At 39.2% G+C, this 14,570-nt stretch overlaps 2 protein-coding genes across 13 annotated transcripts in view; one reads left to right on the top strand and one right to left on the bottom strand.

Moving 5' to 3' along the window:
* LOC105251757 overlaps positions 1-437 on the top strand; it is a 40,574-nt gene extending 40,137 nt beyond the window's left edge. For all 8 annotated transcript variants that reach the window (XR_002192578.2, XR_002192575.2, XR_002192576.2 and 5 more), the window contains one exon: positions 201-437. Coding sequence is in view for 1 of the 8 variants with exons in the window: in XM_025412228.1 (XP_025268013.1) it covers positions 201-427 (227 nt within the window). In the remaining 7 variants the exon portion in view is untranslated. The remainder of the gene's footprint in view (positions 1-200) is intronic.
* Positions 1-14,570, bottom strand: part of LOC105251765 (protein vestigial) — a 42,440-nt gene that overhangs the window by 27,057 nt on the left and 813 nt on the right. For 3 of the 5 annotated variants that reach the window (XR_003123317.1, XM_025412226.1, XM_025412227.1), the window contains exon 1: positions 13,421-13,621. Coding sequence is in view for 4 of the 5 variants with exons in the window: in XM_025412226.1 (XP_025268011.1) it covers positions 13,421-13,621 (201 nt within the window). In the remaining variant the exon portion in view is untranslated. Of the gene's footprint in view, positions 1-13,420; positions 13,922-14,570 lie in introns of those variants that run through there. The other 2 variants (XM_011258754.3, XM_025412225.1) reach the window with 2 other exon arrangements.

Consider the following 14,570-nt stretch of genomic DNA (forward strand, 5'->3'; position numbering starts at 1 on the left):
ATAGTCTATCAAAGATAAGTGTGGACTTTATATACTAATTGATATTTATTTAACTTTTTAATAGAAAAGATTTTAAAATCAACTTTTGCCGAAAAGTAAAAATTGATAACTAACAAAAATATCACAACTATTGTTATCGAAAACTATTTACTAATTGATAATTGATTAATTTTTCTTTAAATCTTCCTTATCTGTTTTAGATATCCTGAAATTATGTGTAAAATATTGCACGAAATTTCGAAATACCTCGGACTCGCGTGTAATGCGTGAAAAATGTGACCTCGTTCGATTCTTGCATCCGGATCTTCACGCGCGTGCTCATTCATTGTTGCAGGCTCGGCGCATCTCGTCTACCGATCAGATCCGACGTGATGGATTCACTTCGCGTGGAATGGAAACGCGAGTGACGGCTACGAGCGGCAACTAAGAACGGAAAACGAATACACGACAATCGTCCTTTTTCTCATGTGTCTCCTCAGTACATGGCCCGCAAAGTATAACTTATGGCAAAAGAAGCGAACTCTCCTTGTAAAACAGATACAGCTAAGAACCGACATTAATGGCCTCATTTGTATGCCACATGGCGAGTACTTTGCGATAATATAAGGTCGTCGAAATACATAATCTCGCAGAGTTGAATTTCACGATAATTATCTTCGAATAATTAATTGTTGTTAATTAATGATAATCGACAATCTCTCTCTTATCGTTACAATCTTGATAATATTTTAAGTTTGAAAACTCAGATCTGAGAACATTAAATTCCATAAATATGATAAATCTGAGCTCTAATTGAGTGAAGAATCTAAAAATCGGATTTATGAAAGCGAAAATCTAAAAGATGTGTAAAAGCAAAAGTCGAGAAACTGGAAATCTCAGCACAAGAAATACTGACGGTCCAAGGAATGCAGTATCCAAAGAATTTATATATATATATATATATATATATATATATATATATATATATATGTAATTCCTCGGAGGTTTATATATTTTATGGAAATATTGACAAATTGCAAAGTGTCTTCGTTCACGTAAGAATTATTATAAAAACAGCATTCTCTTTCTACATCGATGTTTAAAAGTAATATATGCTATAATGCACGTCGGATCGGTAACGGATTTATTAAGAGAACGTAAAAAATGAAAATGCTTCGTGCGTGAAGTAGGCAGCTGCTGCGACTATTTGAAAGGAATTTCGAGATTAGAGGAGATGCCGTTGCGGCCAATGAATCATTCCGGGCACGCGATTTCTGGCATTCAAAGGAGGCGTTAAGTGATTAAACGACCAGTTGTCATCGGTGACATTAACATATTACGTTCTCCGCACGTAGAGTTAATGTCTTGTATCCATCCAAACCGTCACGCGGAAAAGAATTATATATGATGGAGATGACAGTTCTCCAAGAAAGCGTCGACATTATCGTCAACAAAGAGAAAGGGAGGTCTGATCCTGGCCAAAAGCACCGGGAAGCTAGTGCACATTCTTAGGCAATCAGATAAATAACTTTTTAACTAAAGGTGAGATACCCTATAAAAATTTTCGCACGTAATTTAGCTTCTCAAGTAGCCAGAAAAGTTTCTAATCAATAGATAGAAACGCGATACTGAGGCTGTATGAGAAATACTTGTCTTATATAAATTGCAAAGTTGTCGTTCAAATAAATGAATATTATTCGACATCGAAAGTTAATCCACATTCTTAAGCAATCAAATAAATAATTTTTAAGCTAAAGGTGAGATATTCGATGCAATTTTCACATATAATATAGCTTCTCAAGTAGTTAGAATGAAAAGTTTGTAATCAGTAGATAAAAACGCGATAGTCAGACTGTATGAGAAATATTCGTTTTATAAAAATTTCAAAGTTGTCGTTTAAATAAATTTATTATTCGACACCGAAAGTTAATGCACATTCTTAAGCAGTCAGATAAATAATTGTTTAGCTAATGGTGAGATGCAATTTTCATATGTAATTTAGCTTCTCAAGTAGTTAGAATGAAAAATTTGTAATCAGTAGATAAAAACGCGATAGTCAGACTGCATGAGAAATATTTGTTTTATATAAATTTCAAAGTTGTCGTTCAAGTAAATTTATAATTCGACACCATACGAATTTTATGTGTGTGAAATGTGTTATATAATATATTTTTAAATAATATCTCATTATTTTCGCTCTTACAATATTTTAAGTAAACTACTTTATTGCGCAAACCACCGTTCACGTAAAATTTTAACAACGAAAATTTATAAAAAGAATTAATAGCAATTTTTATTTTAAACATGTCAAAATATGCAATTTAAATTCAGGAGTAAACATCGATGAATAAAAAGAAAGCTGCGAATTAAAATTCGGTGCGTCGAGAGTAAGACTTGCAGCAAAACTTGGACTTAATTTAATGGAAAGCACGATGTTGGCGTAAAGTGAGTTAATATAGAGATCCTCCTTCTATGAGGTGCGAACGCTTCTCTCCAGTTTCTCAGGATAATACAGACACCGCATGCTACGATGCATGCAATTAAGAGCACACGCGAGAAGGATCCAAGGAACTTCTAATCATAGAATATCTAGCGAGAATATATGTCTACCTACTGTAAAGAGTCATCCAAAATCATATATATAAAACATCACACTAAAATAATAATATAAACTATTTTATAAAAAAATAAAATAATTAAAAAATGTCTTTCAATAATAAATTTTATGAATTGTTGAATTACTTATGAAAACCTGGACATACATGGTTACCGATCGCAGGTTTATGCGATATTTAGTTTAGAGTTTAACGACATTTGTATCTTTTTGTTTCGTCAATCTTGTTCGTTTATGAGATTAAAGAAGTCTATAAGACACGAGGTGACAGCCCATCTTCCAAAAAGTGATTTATGTCGACATGACTAGTTACTGGCTAACTTATGGTGTTTACCGATTCAATTAGGGATACAACCGGCGGTCCCTTAAAACGGGATACATTTGTTTCGACATTAATTTACGAAAACGACCCGCTGTCATAACAAAACAATAATAGACCTTTGGTCGGTTGGCGTACCGCCAGGTTTTAGTGGTCGCATAAAATGCATTGGAATGTTTGCCCGATACATTGTCCTCAACCGCATCGTATTATAAATTAAATTGTCGAATTATTTTTATCGTAATCATGTTCGTCTTAATCGCGAAGTACAAAATCGCCGCATCTCAAAATAAAAGTTAGTCGAGAAATAATTGTGTAAAATGAATGCTTGATAATCGATAAAATCATTATGCTATTAGCTAACAAAATTCGCACTGTTTTAATGAATTCTCATGTCAAGTAGTTCTTGAAACTTCTTATGTAACAAAATATTAATAAGACATGTACATTGAAAAATGTATTATGTCTTATGAGCATATATTTTCTCTACTAAAACATAAAAATTAGTATTCATAATGTTTAAACGTTATACATTGCAGTCAGCTTATCATCACAGTTACGGATACTCTATTGTTCCTTGCTAGCTTCCTAGCTCTTCTGCTTGAAACCAAACGTTGTTTGTTAGTTTAAGCTGTCGGAGAACTTTGGAGAACGTCATGAAAAACGAACAAAATGTTGACAGACATGCGGCGTTTTTGTAGCTAAGACAATGTCTGAGTATTCTTCCTTCAGCACGACGACGCTGGGACGTCGAACAACGCGTCGTCTCTATATTTACATGCCCCAAAGTCAGTGGCCCGCTCGAGTGATTCATCACGGAAACAGATGCTGGGATCCTAGACCATTCCAATGTTAAATTTTTAGACCGATCCTGAGAGACTCGAGAAAGTTTAAGTTCTTTGATTCTGAATCTTCCGCATCCTGGATTTCTAGGAATGATATTTTGCATTTTTAGTTTCTCTTTCTTTATTTTAGTTCTTGAAATTTAAATCTATTACGTTCCTCTTAGATATCAAATTGAAGCGTTTTTCGAGAATCAAAAGGTTAATAATCTTCGCCCAACGACGAAGCAACGAGAAGAAATGAGAAGCGATTGGACAGAGATATTTTTGCCGGGTTAAACGTTCATCGCTAACGAAAAATCTGCGGCAACACGAGGACGGCAGCTGGTTGGCGATGCGACAAATCATAGCCTACTGGACAGCCTACACGTCGACTGGCGCTCGAGCGTCCCGCGCAAAACCGAGCGAGCACGTGCAAGACGAACATAGCAATGTAACCGGTGGCGGATCTCTAAACTCTCTCTCTTTCTCTCTCCTTCGTTCTCTTTCCGTCTTGCGAATCCTTCGACGGATCGCCCTTAAATTTATGAGGCGCCGTTCTGGTTTTACGCTCATCTACTTAAACAGCCAGAGTGTCTCAGTATTCTCGACGAATTCTCAAACGGGCAAAAAACACATAGTTAGTCTATACAGAGAGTCTAAAACTACTGGTGAACAGGAGACCCTTGGGCGAGCTTGAAAAATATCTTTGAAGAACTTCCCTCAACGAAGACTTGATCGGTTAGAATCGCAAACCTCTCGAGGATAAACGGACTGTATCCGTTGGATCGGTTGTATTCGAATCGCGCGGAGCGATTAATTAGAAATAGCGATATCTAAGCGAGAGATCGAGCTGTGGACGAGCAACATTCGTCGGTATCTCTTTGATACGTCAACTGCCCGACCGGACCAGTTCTCTGCTTGCCGTCCGGTCGAAATAATATCTGGCCCAACACACGTGTCACGTGGTAGTCGACAGCCAGAAAGAGCCGGCGAAATGTCTATCGATGCATTGAACGATTGAGGATAGCTCGATCACTCTCTTGGGCATATCCATATGTAGGATATTTTGACGGAGGACTGGCTCTAACAATGCAGAATCTTATCATTATTCTCATTCTCGTTAACGACAAATGGCCCAAATATTTAAACTCGAGAACGCAAAAGTTGCATATAAGTATAACGCAGTCATCTTCGAAGTTATGTTAGTACTTCTCCAGAGACATTTAACTTTTACTCAGCAAGTATCGGTCCCGAGCTATCGAAGAAAGGAGGATTCTCATATAGATTATCATCTTCTTCAGGAACACGCTGCATATTAGTTTCTCAAACACGACGGGTTAATACAATCACATTCCATTAGTATTCTGTTAACGAAATTGCCTAACTAGAGGAAGAGGAGAAAGAGAGAGGCAGAATGCTGCGAAAGAGAGTCCGCCAGTCCTCGGCGAGAGAAAATAGACAACTCGCCGCGCAGAAAGGCGGCATCGGGAGAAGTAAAAGGAAGAAATCCTGAGGAGAGGGGCGAGAGAATTCCGCGGGGTTAAACAGCCGGTATTTCAATAATGGAGTCTTATCGCCGGCTACCGCAGAAGTCCGAGTCCTCGGCGTCGACGAAGTCGGCAGCTGGTGCATTCGAGCCTCGGTCTCTCGAGTCACGACGCCAGTCACACCGAGTCTCGACGGTGTTTATTAATTTTCGCCACTTACCGTGAACACACGCGGCTCGTTTCTTCCGATAGAGATGAGAAAATAACGCCGCCGCGTTTATCATCCCCTTAAATTACGCATACGCTCGACGAAGTCGCCATCAAAATCTCCATGTTGTAAATACATTTTCCGTCGCGATACGACTATAAGTGCTAAGCGATTTCAATTTTTATAAATTGTACTTAAAACAGTTATTTATTACTGTGTGGATCCTGGAGACCTGTGATGTTTGTATACGTTTGCATTTTTTCACAAAGTATTCAGCATCATTTCTGTCACTAATAAGTATTATTGCCTATCTGCCAGGATGATGGATTTCAGATCTCTCTCATGGGGTTAGCAGGCATGTGGACGACGATTTCATCCCGAACTGCGAGAAATGCGTGTCTCACCGCAATGCGTGTTCATCAAGAATCACGCAAAGTTATAATAACGTACGGGAGAGATACCCGACGTCTGGATTCCAGACTTCTGACTTTGCCCGATGTTTGCGGCAGTTAATCTCGCGATAGTGTGCGTTTCGGCGGGATTACCGGGTGCGGCCGCTCTCTTGTGCGTAATTGCGTTTAAATATACTCGAGCGTGTGGTCGCTCGCGAGGAAGAGTTCGGCGACGAGGACACGCGAAGAGGGATGCAGCAGCGGCGTGTGATTTGTGGCTTCGGCTTCGTAACAAATAGACACGCGGGCATTTTCTCGGACACCGGGTGCGCAAAGTGAACAAAGACAAATGACCGAGTCGCGCGGCGCACGTGACTAACGACGAACGGGCTGATAGCTGACGTGGGATTTTTTTTCACCGAAAGATTCGATCGCCATCGGTTCCTCGTCCTGACGAGCCGATATCCCAAAGAGATGAGGATAATATGAAGCCTTTCGCGTTTCTTTTAGATAGCAGGTGAAACTGTGAAAAATTCAAACGATTTAGGGAGTACGATTGAAGAAATGTCAAACGATGTAATCTCTTTCCTTGGAGAGTACAATTTCTTCATTGTTCTTTTCTTTATTCAGGATATCTAGAGATCCTAGAGTACGAATAGCCGTGTGGAATCGAGGTTACGAGGATACGATACGGGATCGGCAAGATCGGAAGATTTCCAGGGTCTCTTTTTTTTTCTGCTGTCGCAACAAGCGACCGCGAGTTCGTCCATGGACATGTCCATCTGTCCGCGCGCGATCTGCAATTCAATGCAACCGCCTCGAGCAGAAACGCATCCACGTTCTCTGACGAGGAGGACACCAATCCGACGGCACAAAAGAAGCGGCTGTCGCTTCCGCGATACTTCCTTCTCCTTGCGCGTCTTCCGCCTCGTGTTCACCTTTGAATATCATTCCGATTCGTCAGCGGTTTTATTAATTAATCTTAGTTACCTTTTTCTTAGATAAAAATCTTATCTTGCTATTAATTGCAATTATTACATTTATGGATTTCCCTCATGAATTGTTAGTTATTATTCTACGTTATAAGATTTTAAAATCATTGTACCCGCGATTATGCCACGTGGTACGTTAAATTGAAGAAGGTCTATATCCTGAGAAACAGATAGTATTCGCGAGCGGTTACGACAGAATCATCATCATCCCGGTCTTTGGACAGCCAGATCAGGTCTTACGCCAGGAGAGGCCCGATCTTTTTTTGCCCGATGAGCAACGGATTGTCCACCGCGCGGTGTGTTGTCTTTACCTGGCGCGCGCTCGTGGTACCCGATTCCCGATACCTGGACGCCGTTTTATCTCAGCCACGCGGTCGCCGATCTCCGCCGCCGCGCTGGGTCACGTATTAATTTTTTCGTTTAAACCGGTAAAGCGAGTTCACCTCGATTTCGCGACGATTCGGTGAAAGTTTTGCACGTCCCTTCTTACCGCGCTGTGTCACTGTGCAACTGACCGCCGTTTTTTTCATGTCGCAAAAGATAACGTCAATAACTCACGAGTCGAATAAATCATTCAATAATTGTAGTCGTGCGATTTGTTCTAGAAGCGGAAACTATATAGTGAACAGGGAATTATATAGTGAACAGAGAAAACTGCATATATTCTCTGCAGAATTTCAAATATAATTTCCTCTTCATAAACAAGAGAATTCATAATTTATTAACATTAATAATCAATAAATAAAATTCATAAAACCTTTATTTTACATTAATAAAAAACACTCGAGAAGATTTGTTTATTCGTGCGATGTCGATGGGAAAAGGTGCGAGAGAGGGTAGAGTGTTTTCTGGAAATAAATAATAAATAACTTTTATTGCATAATATATGCATACGGGGTCGAATGCCAGGAGGCTGGCAGAAACACCATTTTCCCGTTTAACTGACGATAAAAAAGTCAACGACTCGGACTTCCAGATCCTGAATTTATCGAGACCTCGCAACATCCCTACTTACGGCCCTCTTTCTATCCGTACCGCACCGTTTGATCGTACCGCGGTCGAGGATGCCGTTGCTGTACCGGTCTGAAGTATCATCGTTGTCATGGCGAGCATCTCTCGATATTACCCGGTCGTGTGTCTTTTATTTTCAATTTTTCTTTCTTTTTATATCTCTTACGCACATTGGCGTGCAACAAGGAAAAGTCGGTGCACAAAATTTTATCAGCTGATCAAGATTCTTTCGACGAGTAAGCTGCTCGAAGTATCCATCATTGTCACAAATTTTTATCTATTTAATAAAATTATCTATGTATCGTCTATACGATCTATTGTTAGAATATTTGACAATTTTTAAATCGTGGATTCTCTAATACATCAAGATAACTATAATTTATGCGTAAAGATGTGCGTAATTTAAAATCAAAAGACATCTACGAAATAAAACACTATTCCTCAGATTTAAAATTTGAAACGTCTTTATAATGTATATCTAAACAATAAAAGAATCTAAGAACAGCTATATTTTAGGTTCCAAAGGAATCGAGGATGCAACAGCACTCTTGATTAACTTCCAATCTAAACGTCTAAAAGTTCAATAATATAATTTTAAAAACGCAATTGTGTTCTCGGTATTTCTCTTTGCAAATGACCGACAATACGCCGCGTTGATTTTCGCAGATGATACAGCGAGAAGAGTCGCGCGGAGAAAAAAGCTTTTGCCGATGTCGATGCTCCCTGCTCGGCTGAGCACGACGAAAACGGCGATCGTAGCTCATACCCGGTATAGCAACGCCTTCTCGACTTCGACAGGGTCAGCCGGTCGAACGGACAGCGGACCTGGCTGGCTTTTACGACGCGTAGATTGATCGTAATTAATTAGTTTTTCCTACGCGCTGCGGGTACCGTGGTATACCTGGCGAGATATCGAAATGCCACGCCAGGTACCAGATACTCGCATGATCGCGACGGCGAATATTGAAGGCGATTCATGGAGGGGGATGGCAGGAAGACTCCCTCCTGTTGATCCCGCGTCGGAAAAATGTTGCCGTTCATCGTATGGTCAAGGGGTTAAGTAAAGACGTAAGCGTAAAATCTTGCTTCTCTCTGGGAACTCCTGTGCGCCCGGGAAGCGTTTAAATGTACCGCTCGGTTCGCTTCTTCTTTCTTTTACGGACGAGCGCGCAGTCGTTCCGCGCGCTTTATGGGCGAATTTTCTGCGTGACTCGCACAGTGGCGTAGATTCCCGAAATTCGGATCCAAAAAACATTCTTGCAAGAAATCGATGATGAAAGGGAGGACCGAAATTCAAATTTGTTTCGTCAGGTGAAACGAATGAACATAAAATGGCAAAAATATGTGAAAAAACATGTGTATCAATGGGATATTATTATTAAAATGATCAGGCTGTTACTCGGTATAATATAATCTTGGGATAATACGTATGTTCCAGATATTGTTTCGAGAGACTTCGATGCAATCTCCGATATGTACGTTAACTAGTAATTCGATAAAAATGTTGTGAAGAATATAAATTATTGCCAAATGAAAAATCTTTAAGCGATGCCAATGCATCGGGCTGTTTAATCACTGTCATACTTTCTTTTCTCATTAGTAAGCGCGATCGTTAATCTTTATTCGCGGTTGATTTGAGATGCACGAGATTGTATAATTCCGCTTTCTTGACTTATAATTTTATCGAGAATTTTATGGAATTTTAATTGTCACTATATCGGCTCCCCGTCTCGCGATCAACAGGTCGAGTTCCGTTCGGCTGCTGCGATCGTTTCGCGGTTTTAGAAATCGACGTCGCATTCTGCGGCGATTTTCCGCGACAGGTTGTATAAACGCTTGCGACAGCGATCTCATAAATGGAATGCAAAGACGGCAGGGGAAAGGGCGTGCGTTCACGCAGGGCTCTGGTGCTCTGGCCGAGAAACTAGTCCCGGTGAAAATTTATTCCGGCGAAGCGAGAACAACAAATTACCGGACGATAGTCGATCTCTCCTAATAAGACGCGACGGAAATGCCAGAGTTTGAAACTCAGCGTGATGTCGACATTGCGTGAAAGATTGACAATGTGTTGACAGTTCGCTGAAAAGCAAGTTCGCTCCGGTGACTTCTTTAATTAATTATTAAAAAAAACAGTAGCAAATGAATCAAATTATGCGATACATTAAAAATTTGGGAAGAAAACCTAGAGAAAATCGAGACATCAAAAAATTGCCGCATAAAAATGAAGCAAATTAATGTAAGAGAATTATTGATGAAGTCAATTTTACATTAAATAATATACATTTAAATACTATATATTTGTTCATGCGGCATAAAAGATTGATAAAGCGATCCTGCTTATCGTCGTTGCTATTATTTTTTCTCTCTAAAACAGCACGGCGACTAAGTCAAATTGATGAACATGGCAAAGCGGTGTCCTTCGTTCTTTAATCGCGAAGGCAACGACGAGGAGGTGCACATGAGGAAAGGAGGAAGAAAAGGGGAAGAATGAGAAATATAATAAAAGAAACCGTGGCAGGAGGCTGCTTTAGCCAGGCCAGATCCCGCCGGGACGATAACACGAGGACACATCGCCACCTCGACGCGACGATCGTAAAACTTGGTCAGGTAAAGGCGCGGTCCGTTTGAGACCTGCTGCTAGGAGGACGGACAGGAGCTGGTTATAGGATAGGTATTATAGTCTTGGACCGCGCTGTCGGTCTATCTTGCGAGATGTCCGTACGCGCGTCTCGGTGGTCCTGGCGAGAAGAAACGGCAGTCGAGAAAAATGCTACGACTGATTAGTCGAGTTCTTGCGGACTTCTCCTGCGACCAGCACCTGTCTCTTCCTCGATGCATGCGTTTCTCCGACGAAACGATTGTGCGTATTACGATCTCTGCATTTCTCTCTCTATTGCCTAATTTCTTGCGAGCCTTCGCATTATGCGAAGATGATATCAGTTAATGGATCCTCTATGCTTCTTAATAAGGTTCGTAAGATTTCATTTCAAGGGATCTAATTATATATTCACGTCGAGTTCTTCTCATCAATTTTCTGTTCTTCATATTTAAGGATAAAAATTACTGATATAATGATACTCAAGTCCTTTTTAAAATATTTTTTGAAGGAATTAAGTAATGTCTACGGTTCTCCAAAGAATCGCGCAGCTTCTGCGACACTTCGTATATCATTCTTCGCGAGTGGAGTCCTCGAACACTCGCTCGTTTACTCGACCAAGCGAGCAGGAGCGATAAAGCATGGCGGTTTCGGTGCGTCCCATGAGAAAACGAGGCGCATTTTTAACGTGCGTCACGTCGGTACGCGCTTTCGTACGCATGCACGTTGCGGCCGACACACTGCGAAAAACACTAGCGCGGCTATTAATTCAGAGACCAGGGAGACACAGAGAGCGGAGACCGGCAAAGGAACAAAATGAGCGGCGTTTCTCAGGGCCCTAAATAAAAAAAGCAGGAGAGAGATTTAAATAAAAGTAAACTCGTGTCGCGCCGCGTTCGCGTGAACTACCCGGGCCCCGAGGATATGAGCCGGTGTGAGCCCCGGTGCTCCCTCTTCTTCCCTCGGGGGAGCCTCCTTTGTGGAGAACCTGTCCTGTCTGGCTGTCCGGGATCGGCTTTCCCTCCTTTCCTCCTCTTCGCTCGTATCGCGCGCGCTTAACGCTCTCGCCGGATGTTATCTCGCGATCGCGAGACCACGAGAGAGAAAGAGAAAAGTGGCGAGAACGTCGGGACGTGTTTCTACAATGTCGCTGGGAGATTGATAGATAAATGGGCCAACGATGCTCATAACTATATATCTTGGAAGAAGAGGAAGAGAGATAGCCGGTTTTCTTTGATTAATTAAACTCTGGTCAATCTAAAGTTACATTTTAAATAAATTTCTGAAGAAGAATTTATGTGATATGTAGAATAGAAAAATTAAAGATTCCACATATCCAAGAAAATTCTGAAATTATAAGTAAAACTTTTTTACAAAATTTAAAAAAAGTCGCATTAATTTAAATGTCCAAACTGGGATTGAATTTCTAATTTTTTATGATGAAAAGGATTTTAATTTCACACAATTTTTAATGTACTTTACTTCTGAAAAATAACACTTGCTCTTTTTCTTTTTTTTTCTTTTTCCCATTTCATTATCAAATTTTAGTAGCTTTTATTTTATTAAGATTAATATGATATCGAGATTCACTTTTTATAATTAAAAGTTTAATCAATTGCAATATTTTATTTTATGATGGAGTTTTTCAGCGTACAATTTTTTACTTTTTGATAATATTTTCGAAGTGTAGTGTATAATGTATACTAATTCTCTTTGTTTCAAATAATATTTAAAAAATATTTTTAAAAAATTCTCTCACATTTTCATTCTTAATGTCTTCGTTTTCCGAAGAGCTACTCTCAAGAATTTCTCAGTTCGCATCGTTAATTACAAGTTTAATTTTACTTACACGAAAGATTTGATACTAGAAAAAAGAAACGTTACTTTCCTACCGAGCTGGAAAAAATAACGAAACGATGCTCGACACCCTACGATGCACGCATGGGTGCATGAATGCAGAAGCACGCCTGATCTCCCAGCAGACAAATTAAAATGATGCATAGACGATTCCACGCGTTACCCGAGAAAATTTACTTCTTGCTTGGTTTCGAAACTATTTCAAGATGAGTATAGTTGGGCGCAATATTATTCTGGCGACAATGTTCCTCGATTTCTAAGAAAGGCCACTGGCAAGATATTCGCGGATCGAGGATTCGACAATCGAGTGATTCGAAGGACTGCTTGCTATTCGGCAACTTGGAGAACTTGCTATACAATCTGAGAATCGACAGGTTAAATAAAAATCGAGAAAAAAAAGATCAAATATTCCAAAACAGAAATCCAAAATTCAAAGAAACATAATAACTTTTAGCAAAAATCAAATCATATTTGTATACAAAAGATATGAGATTTCGAATCGAATATTTGCTTACTTTAACAATGTATTTTATCTCACTTCATTTTGCTATTTATTTATTATTTATAAATGAAGAAAATTATATATTTTGTATATAAAATTATCTCCTTAATTTAATTTATATGACAGTAAAGAATGTCTTCGCCATAAATGGGGATGTAATTTTTTTTACCAAACGCGTCAAACTTAATGACTAACGAACGTGGATCCATTTTTAATTGCTTTGGACAATTCAAGAATGCTAGCTACAACGTTCTAAAGTGGGGTTATAAAAGTGTGTTGATAAACCACTTTAGAAATGTGGGCGTTTTGATGTACTCTATTAGCGCCTTCGTACAATTTTCTATCTCGTCTATTATATAATGACAGATTTTATCTCATATCGTAGCATTATTAAATAAATTGATTAGTCAACGATCAATCGAATAATCTACTTATTTAATTTATTTTAATTATACAGAAAAACGTGAATAGAGCTTCATAATTTTATATCACTTATTATTATTTTTAATTTTACTATTAGTGATTTTTATACAAATTATTGAGATTGACAAAGGGCTTACACCTCTCCTCTCTCAAAACCAAGGAGTTTCCGGTAAGAATGTTATTTATCAATGATTGAAATAAAAGCCGTAGACTCACCCTGTCATACTGATGCGTCGCCGTAGCCGCCGGGAAGGGTTGAAAGGGCGCCGGTCTGGCCGGGCTGTGGTGGGCCGCGTGCGGATTGGCATGGGGGTGACTGTGCGGGGCCGCATGGGGGTGGGTCGGATGCGGCGGCGGTGGCCGGTGGGTCTGGTAAAGATAAGGATAATATTGATACATCACATCGGAGCAGCTCATCACCCCGCCCGGGCCCGGCACCCCAGAGCTGGCCTGCAGACTTGCGTACCCGAACGTCGCACCACCCTTTTGAATAACACCACTCCTTAACTCGTCCTCCAACTCCGTCAATGGCGCACCTCGATCGGCTCAAGCGTGAAGAGTCATTCGAAATCACTAGATTCGACACTAAGGATAACAGTCCGTGCTGTAACACATAGCGACAGTGAGGTAGTTTAATATATTGTTGTCAAATGTTCTGATATATATATATGTATCTATCTTGGATAATTTTAATTTCTTCGATGGCTTCACACGATCAATAATTTAAATATTTAAAATTATTCACGATCTACGAGATACATCAAATCAATGGTATAATTAACAGGATATTATGCCGTTCGTGAAAAATTGAATAGTATGCTGTTGAATACTGTTTTTAACAGTCTTGTCTTCTTTTATTCTTTTTTACACTATTTCAATTGTCCAAGATATGTTTATTTAAAAATTTATCAAATCAACGTAAATTACACAAGTAAAACACACAAGGATGATAATGAACATACTTTGGTTGTGCTTAATTTCAATATTTATATTTTTTTAAATATATTGTGGACGTTCATCCAATTATATCACAATTTATTTTTATTTAATTATATTATTGAAAAATATTTAATTTTTCAGCGCTATATCATAATCACAAAAGCCTTCATGCATATATCGTGAAGAAAGCAGAAAAAATAATTACGAAAGATTAGACATTTTCAAGATCACAACATAATATATGCTCATCAATTTTGTTTAGACATAATTTTTTCTTTTTTTATTAAACTGTAGTGGAATTTTATAGCAGAGTTTTTAAACACGTTCTTTCTTATTTTTCAAGAACCACTGAACTATAATAAATACACGCAGTTAATTCTTCAAGATAGTTGAAGCAATACAAAAAGTTGCACAAGTCGATCGCTCT

The sequence above is a fragment of the Camponotus floridanus genome, unplaced genomic scaffold (genome assembly GCF_003227725.1).
Source record: "Camponotus floridanus strain SB8 unplaced genomic scaffold, Cflo_v7.5 scaffold49, whole genome shotgun sequence".
Taxonomy (NCBI): Eukaryota; Metazoa; Arthropoda; class Insecta; order Hymenoptera; family Formicidae; genus Camponotus; species Camponotus floridanus.